This window comes from Salvelinus alpinus, chromosome 24 (genome assembly GCF_045679555.1).
Source record: "Salvelinus alpinus chromosome 24, SLU_Salpinus.1, whole genome shotgun sequence".
Taxonomy (NCBI): Eukaryota; Metazoa; Chordata; class Actinopteri; order Salmoniformes; family Salmonidae; genus Salvelinus; species Salvelinus alpinus.
Genome location: NC_092109.1, coordinates 8810538 through 8829759, shown reverse-complemented (window position 1 = coordinate 8829759; position 19222 = coordinate 8810538). Strand labels below are relative to the sequence as shown.

Here is a 19222-nt window from a genome sequence, read left to right as displayed (position 1 = left end):
AACTGCTTTGATTTATCTTGGCCAGGTCGCAGTTGCAAATGAGAACTTGTTCTCAACTAGCCTACCTGGTTAAATAAAGGTGAAATTAAATTAAAGTGGCTAAATGCATAGATGACAACAGAGAGTAGCAGTGGTATAAATAGGGGGGGGGTGCTTGGTCCTCTCTTTCCTGTAGTCCATAGTCATCTCCTTTGTCTTGATCACGTTGAGGGAGAGGTTGTTGTCCTGGCACCACACGGACAGGTCTCTCACCTCCTCCCTATAGACTGTCTCTGTAACGGTCGTTTTCCTCCTCGTCTGAGGAGGAGCATGGATCGGACCAAAACGCAGCGTGGGTTGAATACATATCTTTAAATAAAGAAAGACGAACACGAAGCACACTTGATGAATAACAAAACAACAAACGACGTAAACAGACCTGAAAATGAGAACTTACAGACAACGAAGAACGCACGAACAGGAACAAACTAACAAACGAAACAGTCCCGTGTGGCACAAACACTGACACAGGAACAATCACCCACAAACAAACAGTGTGAACAGCCTTAATATGTGTAATACCTTAATATGGTTCTCAATCAGAGGAAACGTAAAACACCTGCCCCTGATTGAGAACCATATCAGGCTAATTGAAAAGAACCCAACATAGAAACACATAACATAGAATGCCCACCCAGCTCACGTCCTGACCATACTAAACAAAGACAAAATAAAGGAAATAAGGTCAGGAACGTGACAGTCTCGTCATTGTTGGTGATCAGGCCTACCACTGTTGTGTCATTGGAGTCATGCCTGGGCGTGCAGTCATGAGTGAACAGGAAGTACAGGAGGGGAATGAGCACACACATCTGAGGGGCCCCTGTGTTGCGGATCAGCTTGGCGGATGTGTTGTTACCTACCCTTACCACCTGGGGTCGGCCCGTCAGGAAGTCCGGATCCAGTTGCAGAGGGAGGTGTTTAGTCCCAGGGTCCTTTGCTAACTGATGAGCTTTGAGGGAACTGTGGTGTTGAACGCTGGGCTGTATTCAACGAATAGCATTCTCACATAGGTGTTACTTTTGTCCAGGTGGGAAAGGTCAGTGTGGAGTGCAATAGAGATTGCATCATCTGTGGATCTGTTGGGATGATATGCAAATCAGAGTGGGGTAGGGTTTCTGGGATGATGGTGTTGATGTGAGCCATGACCAGCCTTTCAAAGCACTTCATGACTACACATGTGAGTTCTACGGGTCGCTAGTAATTTAGGCAGGTTACCTTAGTGTTCTTGGGCACAGGGACTATGGTGGTCTGCTTCAAAACATGTTCGTATTACAGACTCAGACAGGGAGAGGTTGAAAATGTCAGTGAAGACACTTGCCAGTTGGTCAGCGCATGCTTGCAGTACACGTCCTGGTAATCCGTCTAGCCCTGCGTCCTTGTGAATGTTGACCTGTTTAAAGGTCTTACTCACATCGGCTGCGGAGAGCGGGATCACACAGTCTTCCGGAAGAGCTGGTGCTCTCATGCATGTTTCAGTGTTATTTGCCTCGAAGCGAGCATAGAAGTAGTTTTGCTTGTCTGGTAGGCTCTTGTCACTGGGCAGCTCTCGGCTGTGCTTCCCTTTGTAGCCCGTAGTAGTTTGCAAGCCCTGCCACATCCGACGAGCATCAGAGCCGGTGTAGTACAATTCGATCTTAGTCCTGTATTGACGCTTTGCTTGTTTGATGGTTCACCGGAGGGCATAGCAGGATTTCTTATAAGCTTCTGGGTTAGAGTCCTGCACCTTGAAAGTGTCAGCTCTAGCCTTTATCTCAGTGCAGATGTTGCCTGTAATCCATGGCTTCTGGTTGGGGTATGTACGTACAGTCACTGTGGGGACAACGTCATCAATGCACTTATTGATGAAGCTATTGACTGATGTGGTGTACTCCTCAATGCCATCGGAGGAATCACGGAACATTTTCCAGTCTGTTCTAGAAAAACAGTCCTGTAGCTTACTATCTCCTTCATCTGACCACTTTTTTATTGATCTAGTCACTGGTGCTTCCTGCTTTAATTTTAGCTTATAAGCAGGAATCAGGAGGATATAATTATGGTCAGATTTGCCAAATGGAGGGCGAGGGAGAGCTGTGTATGCTTCTCTGTGTGTGGAGTAGAGGTGGTCCAGAGTTCTTTTTCCTCTGGTTGCACATTTAACATGCTGATAGAAATTTGGTAAAATGGATTTAAGTTTCCCTGCATTAAAGTCCCCGGCTTTTTAGGAGCGCCGCCTCTGGGTGAGCATTTTCTTGTTTGCTTATGGCAGAATACAGTCCATTCAATGCTGTCTTAGTGCCAACCTCTGACTGTGGTGGTATGTAAACAGCTTCGAAGAATACAGATGAAAACTCTCTCGGTAGGTAGTGTGGTCTACACTTTATCATGAGATACTGTACCTCAGGTGAGCAATAGCTGAAGACCACAGCTATCCTGCACCAGCTGTTATTTACAAAAATACATAGTCCGCCACCCCTTGTCTTACCAGACGCCACTGTTCTATCCTTCCAGTACATCATATAACCAGCCAGCTGTATGTTAATATTGTCGTCGTTCAGCCACGACTCCGTGAAGCATAAGATGTTACAGTTTTTTATTTCCCGTTGTTATTTTAATCTTCCGTGTAACTCATCAATTTTAATTCTCCAAAGATTGCACATGTACTAGCAGTATGGAGGGAAGTGGGGGTTTATTCGATCGCCTACGAATTCTCAGAAGGCAGCCCGCCCTTCGGCCCCTCTTTCTCCGTCTCCTCTTCACGCGGTTCAAGTGGACCGGGGCCTGTTCCCGAGGAAGCAGTATATCCTTTATGTCGGGCTCGTCAGAGTCGTGAAAGGAAAAAAACGATTATGTTAGTCCGTGGTGAATAATCGCAGTCCCGATGTCTAGAAGCTATTTTCGGTCATAAGAGACGGTAGTGGCAATATTATGTACAAATAAGTTAAAAAATAAGTTATAAACAACGCAAATGAACAAACAAAATAACACTATCGACTGGGTAAACCGTTTCACTTCTTCTCCGGCGCCATCATACTATATCTAGCCCTCCCTTGACATATAGGGAGAGGGGGATAATGGGGACTTAGGTGGTGAGAGAGGGGGGTTGGGGATACAGGTAGTATTTGTGCAACAGAGGGATCAGCAGATTTGGGTGTGTGTGGGTTCGTTTCTGTGTTGGGGGAATTCTGTGATGATTAGTCCTCATAGATTATGCATGCCAGATTTCAGTAGGTCAAACCCCAGAATTTAAAGCATAGAGAGAGCGTTCCCACAGGGGCCAAACACTGTAATTTTGGAGAAAGGACACTTTAGAGACTTCCCTTAGCCATCGCTCATCCCTCGCCCCCCATCCGCCCCCTGCTATGAGCCTGGTGAACTTGTTGCACAATTGAATAATAATATAATATATGCCATTTAGCAAATGACCATCAAATTCAGATTCACTAGCAAACTTGCTTTTCTTACAGACAATCTATATTATTTTAGGGATGTAAAAACAAATAACACAATGCTAGTGTACTGTATATGTTGCAGTTTCATAGACATGCAGCCAGGGCGATGCTCAGTGCTACGATTAGGCTGTGCTCCTCCACCCATGTACATTGTAGAAAGTAGGACGGCACAGTTGTGAAGTGCTTTTTTTGTGATTGGAATTATCCACAATTAGGCGTCGGTTCTATTCAGTTTGTCTGAAATCAAATAACGAATTTGGCAGATCAATGTGATTTTTTTTCCTATTGACTGAACGCTTCGAAATTGCTTTTCAACACGTGCACATTCGCATTGAACAGCGGTGGGTGCAACGTAGCGGTGGCAGAGTTGGAGGCATGGATTTTTGGTTGTTTTTCTTAACTACCCATGAGAGGGAATGTCATTCCAGGAAATATATTCCATTTTATTTTGAAATATTTTAAGTGCATATTCCACACTAAATTGTATGTGATTGTGGTTTAAGTACTGCAATGCTGGAAGTGCTTGTGTGGATGAGGCCTTCATTATTTGGGTAACAATGGTGTAGCAGGTTGATGTGAAAGTCTTTACGTAAAGGTGTTTGGAGTCATTACTTCATGTTACGGAACATACTTCATATCTTGCTTAAGAGGAAATTGATTTAATTGCTTGAAAACCAATTCATGAAATTTGGAGAGGCAGTTCCAAAGTGAAAAACCTACTTGCTACAACATATGTACTAGTTTGAATTCATGTTATTTGGTAGGTTTAACAAAAGGGGAAAGTAAGATGAATGTCGAAAGAAATAGGTTGCAAATTGAAATATTGGTATTGAACAGTTGGCATTGAATCATATATTTGGTTCCAAACAAATGTTGTTTTTTTCAATTGAGTTTTTATTAGGATGATCCAAAGATTTACAGTGTATATATAGCATGTTGGACAGGGTGGTAGCTAGCAGGGTAGTCATTGAAATGGATATTGTAAAGTTCCACATATGCAGGAATCTGGGAGTGTGAAATTACATCAAGGATTTTCATGCAGTCCCTATGTGTGTGTGAAATATTAATGAAACCTGGGGCCTGTGGCGCTCTCACACACGAGCTCGCGCATGCTCTCGAGTGTGTTAGTGTTAGTGTATGTGTGTGTGTGTGGTATGTAAGTGTCAGCCGCAGTGTATTCCATGGCTGGTGGCTAGAGGGAGACTCTCCTCAGGTCTTTTAGGTTTGACTCAAGCTTTCTTCAGCGACCACGCCTCAGGCTTTCTCAGGCTCTCACTCCGAGCAACACACCTCAATAAACACACCAGTCACTACTCATATGTGTACATGCTGTATATTCAACACTCATACATTCAACACTAGCACCAAGGGCCTTGAGGTAATATTCATCTTCGCCACTGGCAGACTATTGAATAATACACAGATAGAGAGATATATTGTACATATACGTGACAGACAGACACATATGAAGACAGAGACACACACACATAGATATATGCATGCAGGACAGACAGACAGACAGACAGACAGACAGACAGACAGACAGACAGACAGACAGACAGACAGACAGACAGACAGACAGACAGACAGACAGACAGACAGACAGACAGACAGCATAGGAGGTTGGTGGCACCTTAATAAAGGAGGATGGGCTCGTGTCAATGGCTGGAGCGGAATCAGTGGAATGGTTTCAAATACGTCAAACACATGGTTTGATGCCATTCCATTCATACCGTTCCAGCCATTATTATAAGATGTCCTCCCCTCAGAAGCCTCCACTGACACACACACACACACACACACACAAAGACAGACAGACAGTTATGAGATTTACCATTGGCACAGCCTTTGAGGCGAGCTCCTCTGACCGGTGCCCGCTGTAAGTCAGCCTTGACACGAGCCTTCAGTCCTCCCGTCTCCTTCTGCATGGAGTTGAGAGCATCGCTCACAGAGTTCACCACCTTCACCATGTTGATCTGGCAGTCGGACAGCAGCTGCAATACACAGTATTAACCATTAGTTAACCATCATTTGTATTATCATTTGTGTTGGGATAGGTACAGTCCTGAATGAGGGGTAGAGAGAGATAGAATGAGACATACAGGAAGGAGAGGTAGGATTTGTACCTATTCTAACATTGTAGTCTATGTTCTGAAGATATCAACTATTAGTTGACAATTCTTAATGACAAACTACGTATGCATATGTAGAAATATCCACCACTGTAGTCCAGAAATATTACTCCACCCTGAGCATTCACACCGTAGGGCCGGATCAGTCCTGTGCAGACCCGCATGTTTCCTTTTCACTTTGTTCTTTCCAGCACTGTTCCAGACAATGTGGCGGATGTGTAGCCAGTCAAGCCTAGTGGTGAGAGTGTTGAACCAGTAACCGAACGGTTGTTGGATCGAATCCCAGAGCTGACATGGTCAATATCTGTCGTTCTGCCCCTGAACAAGGCAGTTAACCCACTGTACCCCGGTACGCCGTCATTGTAAATAATCATTTGTTCTTAACTGACTTGCCCAGTTTAATAACAACAACAACAAAAAAGCCTAGTACAACCCAACGTGGCTCGGTGTGCCCAGGACAAATTTGCCCTATATTGTGAATCAGGCTCAATAGGCCACAAAAAGACTGCATTTAAACATAACAGGCCCTCAAGTCCTGCTGTTTTCATTTCTCCCTGCCCATCACTTGATTTACTGATTGGTTGTACAGTGAGGGAAAAAAGTATTTGATCCCCTGCTGATTTTGTACGTTTGCCCACTGACAAAAAAATTATCAGTCTATAATTTTAATGGTAGGTTTATTTGAACAGTGAGAGACAGAATACCAACAAAAATATCCAGAAAAATGCATGTCAAAAATGTTATAAATTGATTTGCATTTTAATGAGGGAAATAAGTATTTGACCCCCTCTCAATCAGAAAGATTTCTGGCTCCCAGGTGTCTTTCATACAGGTAACGAACGGAGATTAGGAGCACACTCTTAAAGGGAGTGCTCCTAATCTCAGTTTCTTACCTGTATAAAAGATACCTGTCCACAGAAGCAATCAATCAATCAGATTCCAAACTCTCCACCATGGCCAAGACCAAAGAGCTCTCCAAGGATGTCAGGGACAAGATTGTAGACCTACACAAGGCTGGAATGGGCTACAAGACCATCGCCAAGCAGCTTGGTGAGAAGGTGACAACAGTTTCTGTGATTATTCGCAAATGGAAGAAACACAAAAGAACTGTCAATCTCCCTCAGCCTGGGGCTCCATGCAAGATCTCACCTCGTGGAGTTGCAATGATCATGAGAACGGTGAGGAATCAGCCCAGAACTACACAGGAGGATCTTGTCAATGATCTCAAGGCAGCTGGGACCATAGTCATCAAGAAAACAATTGGTAACACACTATGCCGTGAAGGACTGAAATCCTGCAGCGCCCGCAAGGTCCCCCTGCTCAAGAAAGCACATATACATGCCCGTCTGAAGTTTGCCAATGAACATCTGAATGATTCAGAGGACAACTGGGTGAACGTGTTGTGGTCAGATGAGACCAAAATGGAGTTCTTTGGCATCAACCCAACTTGCCGTGTTTGGAGGAGGAGGAATGCTGCCTATGACCCCAAGAAACCATCCCCACCGTCAAACATGGAGGTGGAAACATTATGCTTTGGGGGTGTTTTTCTGCTAAAGGGACAGGACAACTTCACCGCATCAAAGGGACGATGGACGGGGCCATGTACCGTCAAATCTTGGGTGAAAACCTCCTTCCCTCAGCCAGGGTATTGAAAATGGGTCGTGGATGGGTATTCCAGCATGACAATGACCCAAAACACACGGCCAAGGCAACAAAGGAGTGGCTCAAGAAGAAGCACATTAAGGTCCTGGAGTGACCTAGCCAGTCTCCAGACCTTAATCCCATAGAAAATCTGTGTAGGGAGCTGAAGGTTCGAGTTGCCAAACGTCAGCCTCGAAACCTTAATGACTTGAAGAAGATCTGCAAAGAGGAGTGGGACAAAATCCCTCCTGAGATGTGTGCAAACCTGGTGGCCAACTACAAGAAACGTCTGACCTCTGTGATTGCCAACAAGGGTTTTGCCACCAAGTACTAAGTCATGTTTTGCAGAGGGGTCAAATACTTATTTCCCTCATTAAAATGCAAATCAATTCATAACATTTTTGACATGCGTTTTTCTGGATTTTTTTGTTGATATTCTGTCTCTCACTGTTCAAATAAACCTACCATTAAAATTATAGACTGATCATTTCTTTGTCAGTGGGCAAACGTACAAAATCAGCAGGGGATCAAATACTTTTTTCCCTCACTGTATATTGCTTACACCATGGACCAAAGCTGTGTACCTCTGATCTAAACCAATATCCCCAGCATGTTGCCCCCTGATTGGTTTAGAGAAAAGAGCCAGAGCCCACTGGATTGATAAATGGGGTTGCCAGTAGAGAATAGAACAACAAACCTCTCTAACTGTTTATGTTTCTACCTTCTAGCTCTTTACCTCTTTCCGTTCTGCTCTCCACCGCTGTCCACCTACCTGTCCAGCGGCTACCCGGCCTGGTGTTGGACACACACGCACACACACACACACACTCCTCTGCCCCTGCAAAAAACCACAGATAAGTGGCTCAGACTCCTGTGAGTCTGAGGCAGTGTCCATGGAGTCAGCTATAGCCTGGTGTGTTAACAGCATTACAGTAGAGAAACCCACAGGCCCTCCACTGGCCTCAATAACCACAATGCGCACACACACACACACACAGACACACACACACACACACACACACACACACACACACACACACACACACACACACACACACACACACACACACACACACACACACACACACACACACACACACACACACACACACACACACACACACACACACACACACACACACACACTTACTTAAACACTTGATACATCTAGTGTAGTAAGGGGAGTCACCCCAGGCCATTGTGGAGCTGCTTTAGAAGGCTGTAATGAGAATTAATTGTATTGTGATGCTAATTGTGTGTTAGTCTGGGTTTAGTGATAAGCTCTCTCTTTACCCCCCCTCTCTCTACCTCACTCGTCCCCTAGATACCCTATATCTCCCCCTGCATCTATCTCCATCTCTCTCCCTCTACTCTCACACATAGAACTCAATGAAATCAGGGGAATTTGGTGACTCATCCTATCATTCACTCGCAAAGATGCACTCTTAGACACACACACACACACACACACACACACACACACACACACACACACACACACACACACACACACACACACACACACACACACACACACACACACACACACACACACACACACACACACACACACCAGGTATAGAGAAGCGCATACAAAAGCCCAATTCCCTGTGCTCCCTCTCTCCTCAGCGTAAAATGGGTCATATCCTTAGTGGGTGTGTAGAGACCCTGTGGCCGTGTAATGTGATTTCAGCAGTGCCCGATGTCTGTGTGCGTCATGCGTGTGCGTGCGTCTGTCTATGTGTGTGTGCAAAAAGTGTTACTGTTTGTCTATGCAAGGATGTTATGAGATCAGATGTAAGTGTGTTTGAAAGGTAATACTAGCTCGAGGGCATGAAATTAGTGATTTCTTGAGGAATCTACAATCTATGTGTGTGTGAGAAAAAGACATCCAAAGAAATTAGTATGTCCATCAAGTGACACACACACACACCCTAACTTTGAGATGGTCTATATACCTGTCCAATCAGATCCTTCCTCCTTCCCACACCTCTGGGGCATTCTGGGACAGTTCCTTACTGTGTCATGGGTTGGAACCATTCTCCTGGGGCTCCCCGTTTTGCATGCAGTCAGGGCCAATACTAACCGTGGCACCATAAATCTTGTCCCTGGACACGGGCCAGGGATCACACAGTCATAGATCAGACAGTCATACTGAAGTGTCAGGTGGGGAACAGCGTCTGCATGCACATAAACCACAGAGCAGCGAGTGGCCTGCGTTCGCCTCATCTGAGGGAGGAAATCAATCACACAGGGTTGTGGCTCTGCTCTGCTACCAAGACGTCTCCGTCGCCGCCACCTCCACTTAGCTCCCGCTAGACGCTCGTTGCTACCATCTTGGTCTCACTCTTTAGTCTAGCTCTTTCTCTATATGCTTTCTCTCTTTTTCCCTCTCTATCTCTCTCTCTCGTTCTCCCTTTCTATCCCTCTACGCTGTCTATGGTTTCTCTCTCTCTCAACGCTCACTCTTTCTTTCTCTATGCCACTCCCCCCCTGAGTTCTGCATGGCTGAAGCTGGGGCTGTTTCACTGGAGCTGATATGACTTGTACCAAGCTCAAACTGCAGGGATATCATTTTTTTAACAAACACCATTTAAAATGACTTAGAGGGAGTTAAGAAGAGGCTTTTGTCCTCTGCAGATTCAATTTGGCCTTCATGTTTTTAGTATTTAGACAAGGAAATGGGAAACACAGTGTATTCTGTAGACTAGGTCTGTAGCCAGACAGAAACAGCATTTGTCGATCTTCAACACACGTTATACTGTGAGAATCTGCAGAAATATGAGAATGTTTGCATTGGGATCCCAAACAGCAAGTAATTTGTGCTAAAATATAATAGAAATATGAAAACATGAGAAATCATATATGTTTTTTTCCCTATTCAACAAAATTGGGGGAATAGGGCTTTAAATGATTGAAATGCATTCTAAATATAGCAGCAATCATACTTAGTGACAGTCAAAATTGGCACCCTTTCATTTAACTGATGACAGAGAATGTTCTGCACAGCGTCCTCTGAGCGACGCAGAGACATCTGCTGACTCGGTACAACTTCAGCTATAAGCACAAAGTGACCAAGCAAAAGTGGTCTTGTTTCAATTCTATTAAATTATTTTTTATTATTTGATATTGAGAGCTCTAAATCCATCTGAGAACATCTCAGTGAGATCAGACTCCTTTTGCTGCAATCGCTAGGTTCTCCCGTTTCATATACAGTATTCCAAGCAGAGTTGCAAGGTTCACAGCTGGCGGAAATCAATCATTTGTCCGGATCGGCCCGAAAATATACAAATTAGGTGTCTGATTTCACATACTGTATCTCAGCTCAGAGCAGAGAGAGGTATGTGAAGCAGGACAACCAGACCTTTCAAGGAGTGCACAGCAATTGATGTTGCACTGTTCACAGAGTGATCTGTACACAAAAATAATGGATGCAACCGGTCCAGAACCTCTCAAAGTCGCCTACAGTGCTTTCAGAAAGTATTCATACCACTTAACTTATTAAACATTTTGTTACAGCTTGAATTCAGAATCGATTCAATATTTATTTTTCTTACACCCATCTACACACAATACACCATAATGACAAAGTGAAAACATGTCAAATTTCAAATTTTTTGAAAATGTATTTAAAATGAAATAGAGACATATCTTGATTACGTACCTCTTTGCTGTGACACTCCAAATTGAGTTCAGGTACATACAATTTCCTTTGATCATCCTTGAGATGTCACTACAACTTGATTGGAGTCCACCTGTGGCCAGTTCAATTGTTTGGATATGATTTAGAAAGAAACACACCTGTCTATATAAGGTCCCACAGTTCCACAGTTGACAATGCATGTCAGAGCAGAAACTACACCATGACGTCCAAGAGCACACTGGTTTCCATCATTGGGAAATTCAAAAAATATGGAAAAACCCAGACTCTGTCTAGATCTGGCCGTCCGACCAAACTGAGCGACCGGGCAAGAAGGACCTTGGTAAGGGAGGTGACCATCAACCCAATGACTACACTGACAGAACTACAGAGTTCCTTGGCTGAGATGGGCGAACCTGCCAGAAGGGCAACAGTCTCTACAGCGATTTAGAAATCTGAGCTTTATGTGAGAGTGGCCAGATGGAAGCACATGACAGCATTCCTGGAGTTTTGCAAAAAGGCACGTGAAAGACTCTGGAGATCATAAGGCAAAGGATTATGTGGTCTGATGAGGTGGTGGCAGCATCATGCTATGGGGATGCTTTTCAGTGGCAGGGACTGGGAGACGGGTAAGGACACAGGAAACAATGAATGGAGCCAAATACAGGAATATCCTTGATTAGAACCTGCTGGGGTGAATATTTTGGTTCCAACTGGACAATGAGCCCAAGCATACAGCCAAAGCAACTCTGTAATGGCTTCAAAACAAGAACGTGAATGTCTTTGATTGGCCCAGCCAAAGCCCAGACTTGAATCCCATTGACAATCGGTAGAAAGACTTGAAAATTGCTGTTCACTGCCATTATTGAAAGAGATCGTGATACCTCACATCTCAAAATAGGGCTACTTAATGTTAGATCCCTCACTTCAAAGGCAGTTATAGTCAATTAACTAGTCACTGATCATAATCTTGATGTGATTGGCCTGACTGAAACATGACTTAAGCCTGATGAATGTCCTGTTTTAAATGAGGCCTCACCTCCTGGTTACACTAGTGACCATATCCCCCGTGCATCCCGCAAAGGCAGAGGTGTTGCTAACATTTACGATAGCAAATTTCAATTGACAAAAAAATAAGACGTTTTCGTCTTTTGAGCTTCTAGTCATGAAATCTATGCAACCTACCCAATCACTTTTTATAGCTACTATCTACAGGCCTCCTGGGCCATATACAGCGTTCCTCACTGAGTTCCCTGAATTCCTATCGGACCTTGTGGTCATAGCAGATAATATTCACATGGAAAAGTCCACAGACCCAATCCAAAAGGCTTTCGAAGCCATCATCGACTCAGTGGGTTTTGTCCAACATCTCTCTGGACCTACTCACTGTCACTGGACCTAGTTTTGTCCCATTGAATAAATGTTGTGGATCTTAATATTTTTCCTCATAATCCTGGACTATCGGACCACCATTTTATTACGTTTGCAATCGCAACAAATAATCTGCTCAGAACCCAACCAAGGAGCATCAAAAGTCATGCTATAAATTCTCAGACAACCCAAAGATTCCTTGATGCCCTTCCAGACTGCCTCTGCCGACCCAAGGACGTCAGAGGACAAAAATCAGTTAACCACCTAACTGCGGAACTCAATTCAACCTTGCACAATACCCTACATGCAGTTGCACCCCTAAAAACTAAAAACTTTTGTCATAAGAAACTAGTTCCCTGGTATACAGAAAATACCCGAGCTCTGAAGCAAGCTTCCAGAAAATTGGAATGGAAATGGCGTCACACCAAACTGGAAGTCTTCCGACTAGCTTGAAAAGACAGTACCGTGCAGTATTGAAGAGCCCTCACTGCTGCTCGATCATCATATTTATCCAACTTAATTGAGGAAAATAAGAACAATCCGAAATGTATTTTTGATACAGTCGCAAAGCTAACTTAAAAGCAGCATTCCCCAAGAGAGGATGGCTTTCACTTCAGCAGTAATAAATTCATGAACTTCTTTGAGGAAAAGATCATGATCATTTGAAAGCAAATTATGGACTCCTTTTTAAATCTGCGTATTCTTCCAAAGCTCAGTCCTGAGTCTGAACAAATCTGCCAGGACCTAGGATCAAGGGAGACACTCAAGGGTTTTAGTACTATATCTCTTGACACAATGATGCAAATAATCATGGCCTCTAAACCTTCAAGCTGCATACTGAACCCTATTCCAAATAAACTACTGAAAGAGCTGCTTCCTGTGCTTGGCCCTCCTATGTTGAACATAATAAACAGCTCTCTATCCACCGGATGTGTACCAAACTCACTAAAAGTGGCAGTAATGAAGTCTCTCTTGAAAAAGCCAAACCTTGACCCAGAAAATATATAATACTATCGGCCTATATCGAATCTTCCATTCCTCTCTAAAATTTGAGAAAATGCTGTTGCACTGCAACTCACTGCCTTCCTGAAGACAAACAATGTATACAAAATGCTTCAGTCTGGTTTTAGACCCCATCATAGCACTGAGACTGCACTTGTGAAGGTGGTAAATTACCTTTTAATGGCGTCAGACCGAGGCTCTGCATCTGTCCTCGTGCTCCTAGACCTTAGTGCTGCTTTTGATACCATGGATCACCACATTCTTTTGGAGAGATTGGAAACCCAAATTGGTCTACACGGACAAGTTCTGGCCTGTTTTAGATCTTATATGTTGGAAAGATATCAATTTGTCTCTGTGAATGGTTTGTCCTCTGACAAATCAACTGTAAATTTCGGTGATCCTCAAGGTTCCGTTTTAGGACCACTATTGTTTTCACTATATACACTGCTCAAAAAATAAAGGGAACACTTAAACAACACAATGAAACTCCAAGTCAATCACACTTCTGTGAGATCAAACTGTCCACTTAGGAAGCAACACTGATTGACAATAAATTTCACATGCTGTTGTGCAAATGGAATAGACAAAAGGTGGAAATTATAGGCAATTAGCAAGACACCCCCAATAAAGGAGTGGTTCTGCAGGTGGTGACCACAGACCACTTCTCAGTTCCTATGCTTCCTGGCTGATGTTTTGGTCACTTTTGAATGCTGGCGGTGCTTTCTCTCTAGTGGTAGCATGAGACGGAGTCTACAACCCACACAAGTGGCTCAGGTAGTGCAGCTCATCCAGGATGGCACATCAATGCGAGCTGTGGCAAGAAGGTTTGCTGTGTCTGTCAGCGTAGTGTCCAGAGCATGGAGGCGCTACCAGGAGACAGGCCAGTACATCAGGAGACGTGGAGGAGGCCGTAGGAGGGCAACAACCCAGCAGCAGGACCGCTACCTCCGCCTTTGTGCAAGAAGGAGCAGGAGGAGCACTGCCAGAGCCCTGCAAAATGACCTCCAGCAGGCCACAAATGTGCTTGTGTCTGCTCAAACGGTCAGAAACAGACTCCATGAGGGTGGTATGAGGGCCCGATGTCCACAGGTGGGGGTTGTGCTTACAAACCTTCTTGCCACAGCTCGCATTGATGTGGAAATCAAATTTATCAACCCATTGTGCTTACAGCACAACACCGTGCAGGACGTTTGGCATTTGCCAGAGAACACCAAGATTGGCAAATTCGCCACTGGCGCCCTGTGCTCTTCACAGATGAAAGCAGGTTCACACTGAGCACATGTGACAGACGTGACAGTCTGGAGACGCCGTGGAGAACGTTCTGCTGCCTGCAACATCCTCCAGCATGACCGGTTTGGCGGTGGGTCAGTCATGGTGTGGGGTGGCATTTCTTTGGGGGGCCGCACAGCCCTCCATGGGCTCGCCAGAGGTAGCCTGACTGCCATTAGGTACCGAGATGAGATCCTCAGACCCCTTGTGAGACCATATGCTGGTGCGGTTGGCCCTGGGTTCCTCCTAATGCAAGACAATGCTAGACCTCATGTGGCTGGAGTGTGTCAGCAGTTCCTGCAAGAGGAAGGCATTGATGCTATGGACTGGCCCGCCTGTTCCCCAGACCTGAATCCAATTGAGCACATCTGGGACATCATGTCTCGCTCCATCCACCAACGCCACGTTGCACCACAGACTGTCCAGGAGTTGGCGGATGCTTTAGTCCAGGTCTGGGAGGAGATCCCTCAGGAGACCATCCGCCACCTCATCAGTAGCATGCCCAGGCGTTGTAAGGAGGTCATACAGGCACGTGGAGGCCACACACACTACTGAGCCTCATTTTGACTTGTTTTAAGGACATTACATCAAAGTTGGATCAGCCTGTAGTGTGGTTTTCCACTTTAATTTTGACTGTGACTCCAAATCCAGACCTCCATGGGTTGATAAATTTGATTTCCATTGATCATTTTGTGTGATTTTGTTGTCAGCACATTCAACTATGTAAAGAAAAAAGTATTTAATAAGAATAGTTCATTCATTCAGATCTAGGATGTGTTATTTTAGTGTTCCCTTTATTTTTTTGAGCAGTGTATTTTATCTCTTGGGGATGTCATTCGAAAACATAATGTTAACTTTCACTGCTATGCGGATGACACACAGCTGTACATTTCAATGAAACATGGTGAAGCCCCAAAATTGCCCTCGCTAGAAGCCTGTGTTTCAGACATAAGGATGTGGATGGCTGCAAACCTCCTACTTTTAAACTCGGACAAAACAGAGATGCTAGTTCTAGGTCCCAAGACACAAAGAGATCTTCTGTTGAATCTGACAATTCATCTTGATGGTTGTCCAGTCGTCTCAAATAAAACTGAAGGACGTCGGCGTTACTCTGGACCCTGATCTCTCTTTTGACGAACATATCAAGACTGTTTCAAGGACAACTTTTTTCCATCTACGTAACATTGCAAAAATCTGAAACTTTCTGTCCAAAAATTATGCAGAAAAATGTATCCATGCTTTTGTCACTTCTAGGTTAGATTACTGCAATGCTCTACTTTCCGGCTACCCGGATAAAGCACTAAATAAACTTCAGTTAGTGCTAAATACAGCTGCTAGAATCCTGACTAGAACCAAAAAATGTGATCATATTACTCCAGTGCTAGCCTGGCTGGCTTCCTGTTAAGGCAAGGGCTGATTTCAAGGTTTTACTGCTAACCTACAAAGCATTACATGGGCTTGCTCCTACCTATCTTTCCGATTTGGTCCTGCCGTACATACCTACACGTACGCTATGGTCACAAGACGCAGGCCTCCTAATTGTCCCTAGAATTTCTAAGCAAACAGCTGGAGGCAGAGCTTTCTCCTATAGAGCTCCATTTTTATGGAATGGTCTTCCTACCCATGTGAGAGGCGCAGACTCGGTCTGAACCTTTAAGTCTTTATTGAAGATTCATCTCTTCAGTAGGTTCTATGATTGAGTGTAGTCTGGCCCAGGAGTTTGAAGGTGAACGGAAAGGCTCTGGAGCAACGAACCGCCCTTGCTGTCTCTGCCTGGCCGGTTCCCCTCTCTCCACTGGGATTATCTGCCTCTAACCCTATTACAGGGGCTGAGTCACTGGCTTACTGGTGCTCTTCCATGCTGTTCCTAGGAGGGGTGCGTCACTTGAGTGGGTTGAGTCGCTGACGTGGTCTTCCTGTCTGGGTTGGCGCCCCCCCTTGGGTTGTGCCGTGGCGGAGCTCTTTGTGGGCTATACTCGGCCTTGTCTCAGGATGGTAAGTTGGTGGTTGAAGATATCCCTCTAGTTGTGTGGGGGCTGTGCTTTGGCAAAGTGGGTGGGGGGCCACAGTGTCTCCTGACCCCTCCTGTCTCAGCCTCCAGTATTTATGCTGCAGTAGTTTGTGTCAGGGGTTTATGTTTGTGTTGGGGGGCTAGGGTCAGTCTGTTATATCTGGAGTATTTCTCATGTCTTATCCGGTGTCCTGTGTGAATTTAAGTATGCTCTCTCTAATTCTTTCTTTCTTTCTTTCTTTCTTTCTTTCTTTCTTTCTTTCTTTCTTTCTTTCTTTCTTTCTTTCTTTCTCTCTCTCTCTCGGAGGACCTGAGCCCTAGTACCACGCCTCAGGACTACCTGGCATGATGACTCCTTGCTGTCCCCAGTCCACCTGGTCGTGCTGCTGCTCCAGTTTTAACTGTTCTGCCTGTGGCTATGGAACCCTGAACTGTTCACCGGACGTGCTACCTGTCCCAGACCTGCTGTTTTCAACTCTCTAGAGGCAGCAGGAGCGGTAGAGATACTCTCAATGATCGGCTATGAAAAGCCAACTGACATTTACTCCTGAGGCGCTGACTTGTTGCACCCTCGACAACTACTGTGATTATTATTATTTGACCATGCTGGTCATTTATGAACATTTTGAACATCTTGGCCATGTTCTGTTATAATCTCCACCCAGCACAGCCAGAAGAGGACTGGCCACCCCTCATAGCCTGGTTCCTCTCTAGGTTTCTTCCTAGGTTTTGGCCTTTCTAGGGAGTTTTTTCTAGCCACCGTGCTTCTACACCTGCATTGCTTGCTGTTTGGGGTTTTAGGCTGGGATTCTGTACAGCACTTTGATATATCAGCTGATGAACGAAGGGCTATGAAAATAAATATGATTTGATTTGATCTGTAAGGAAGAATGGGAGAAAATCCCCCAATCCAGATGTTCAAACCTGATACAGAAATACAAAATCAAATCAAGTTGTACTGGTGACATACACATGGTTAGCAGATGTTAATGTGAAATGCTTGAGCTTCTAGTTCCAACAGTGCAGTAATATCTAACAAGTAATCAAAAAAATTCACAATGACTACCTTACACACAAATGTAAAGGGATGAATAAGAACATGTACATATAAATATATGAATGAGTGATGGCCATGCGGCATAGGCAATATGCAGTAGATGGTATAGAATACAGTATATACATATGAGACTAGTAATGTAGGATATGTTGACATTATGAACTTCTTGAGGATAGGGTGCAGAGTTTTCACTTAGGGAAAAATAGTGTGCGCAATTTCAACTTCGTGCTACTCATCCCCAGAATATAAGATATGCATATTATTAGTAGATTTGGATAGAAAACACTCTGAAGTTTCTAAAACTGTTTGAATCATATCTGTAAGTATAACAGAACTTATATAGCAGTCAAAACCCTGAGGACTAACTTTTTTCTTTTTAAGTTCCTGTATGTTCAATGGTTTGTTATGGGCAAACCAGAATTCTAATCAGTATACACGTAGTTCCTACTACTTCCATTGTATGGAAAAAGGTTAAGGTTTTTCCTTAGTTAACAGAGAAAGATATTGACCCGGAAGTGGAGTGACGTCGTTTGTTTATGTTTGAGAGTTGAGCAAGACTTGAAAAGTACCGTGAGTTTGTTGATATCCTGTATTGAAAACAGATTGACCAGTCTTCAATTTGATCGATTATTAACGTTTACAAATAACTTAAGTTGTATTACAAAAGTACTTTGAAATGTTTTGGCAAAGTTTAGAGGTAATTTTTTAGATATTTTTTCGTGATTTTGCGCAAATTGAACGCTGTTTTTCCTGGTACAACGGCGCCAAATAAATGGACAATTTGGATATATATGGACGGAATTAATCGAACTAAAGGACCATTTGTGATGTTTATGGGACATATTGGAGTGCCAACAAAAGAATCTCGTCAAAGGTAATGCATGTTTTATATTTTATTTCTGCGTTTTGAGTAGCGCCGGCATGGTTGAAATTGTCAAAAAAGAGAGTGTAGCTTCTGTACTATCATCAGATAATAGCATCTTATGCTTTCGCCGAAAAGCCTTTTTGAAATCTGACATGTTGGCTGGATTCACAACGAGTGTAGCTTTAATTTGGTATCTTATATGTGTAATTTAATAAAGTTTGATTTTATAGATTTTTTTTAAAATCTGGCGCTCTACATTTTAACAGGCTGTTGGGACGCTAGTGTCCCGCTATCCCAGAGAGGTTAATAAAGTGGAGTAATTTAAAGTGTTACTAGTGATAGCTTTATTAAATTCATTTATTCAATTTATTAATGTGGCCAGTGATTTAAGTCTGTTTGTTGGCAGCAGCCACTATGTTAGTGATGGCTGTTTAACAGTCTAATGGCCTTGAGATAGAAGCTGTTTTTCAGTCTCTCAGTCCCAGCTTTGATGCACCTGTACTGACCTCGCCTTCTGGATGATAGCGAGGTGAACAGGCAGTGGATCGGGTGGTTGTTGTCCTTGATTATCTTTTTGATCTTCCTGTGACATCGGGTGCTGTAGGTGTCCTAGAGGGCAGGTAGTTTGCCCCCGGTGATGCGTTGTGCAGACCGCACCACCCTCTGGAGAGCATTGCGGTTGTGGGAAGATCAGCTGCCGTACCAGGTGGTGATACAGCCCGACAGGATGCCCTCAATTGTGCATCTGTAAAAGTTTTTGAGTGTTT

The 19222-nt window shown here is 44.0% G+C and overlaps 1 protein-coding gene across 2 annotated transcripts in view; it reads right to left on the bottom strand.

The window, feature by feature from the left end:
* Positions 1 to 19222, bottom strand: part of LOC139552088 (fibrinogen C domain-containing protein 1-like) — a 295950-nt gene that overhangs the window by 179847 nt on the left and 96881 nt on the right. For both annotated transcript variants that reach the window (XM_071363492.1, XM_071363491.1), the window contains exon 4: positions 5302 to 5461. In XM_071363492.1, coding sequence (XP_071219593.1) covers positions 5302 to 5461 — 160 coding nt within the window. The remainder of the gene's footprint in view (positions 1 to 5301; positions 5462 to 19222) is intronic.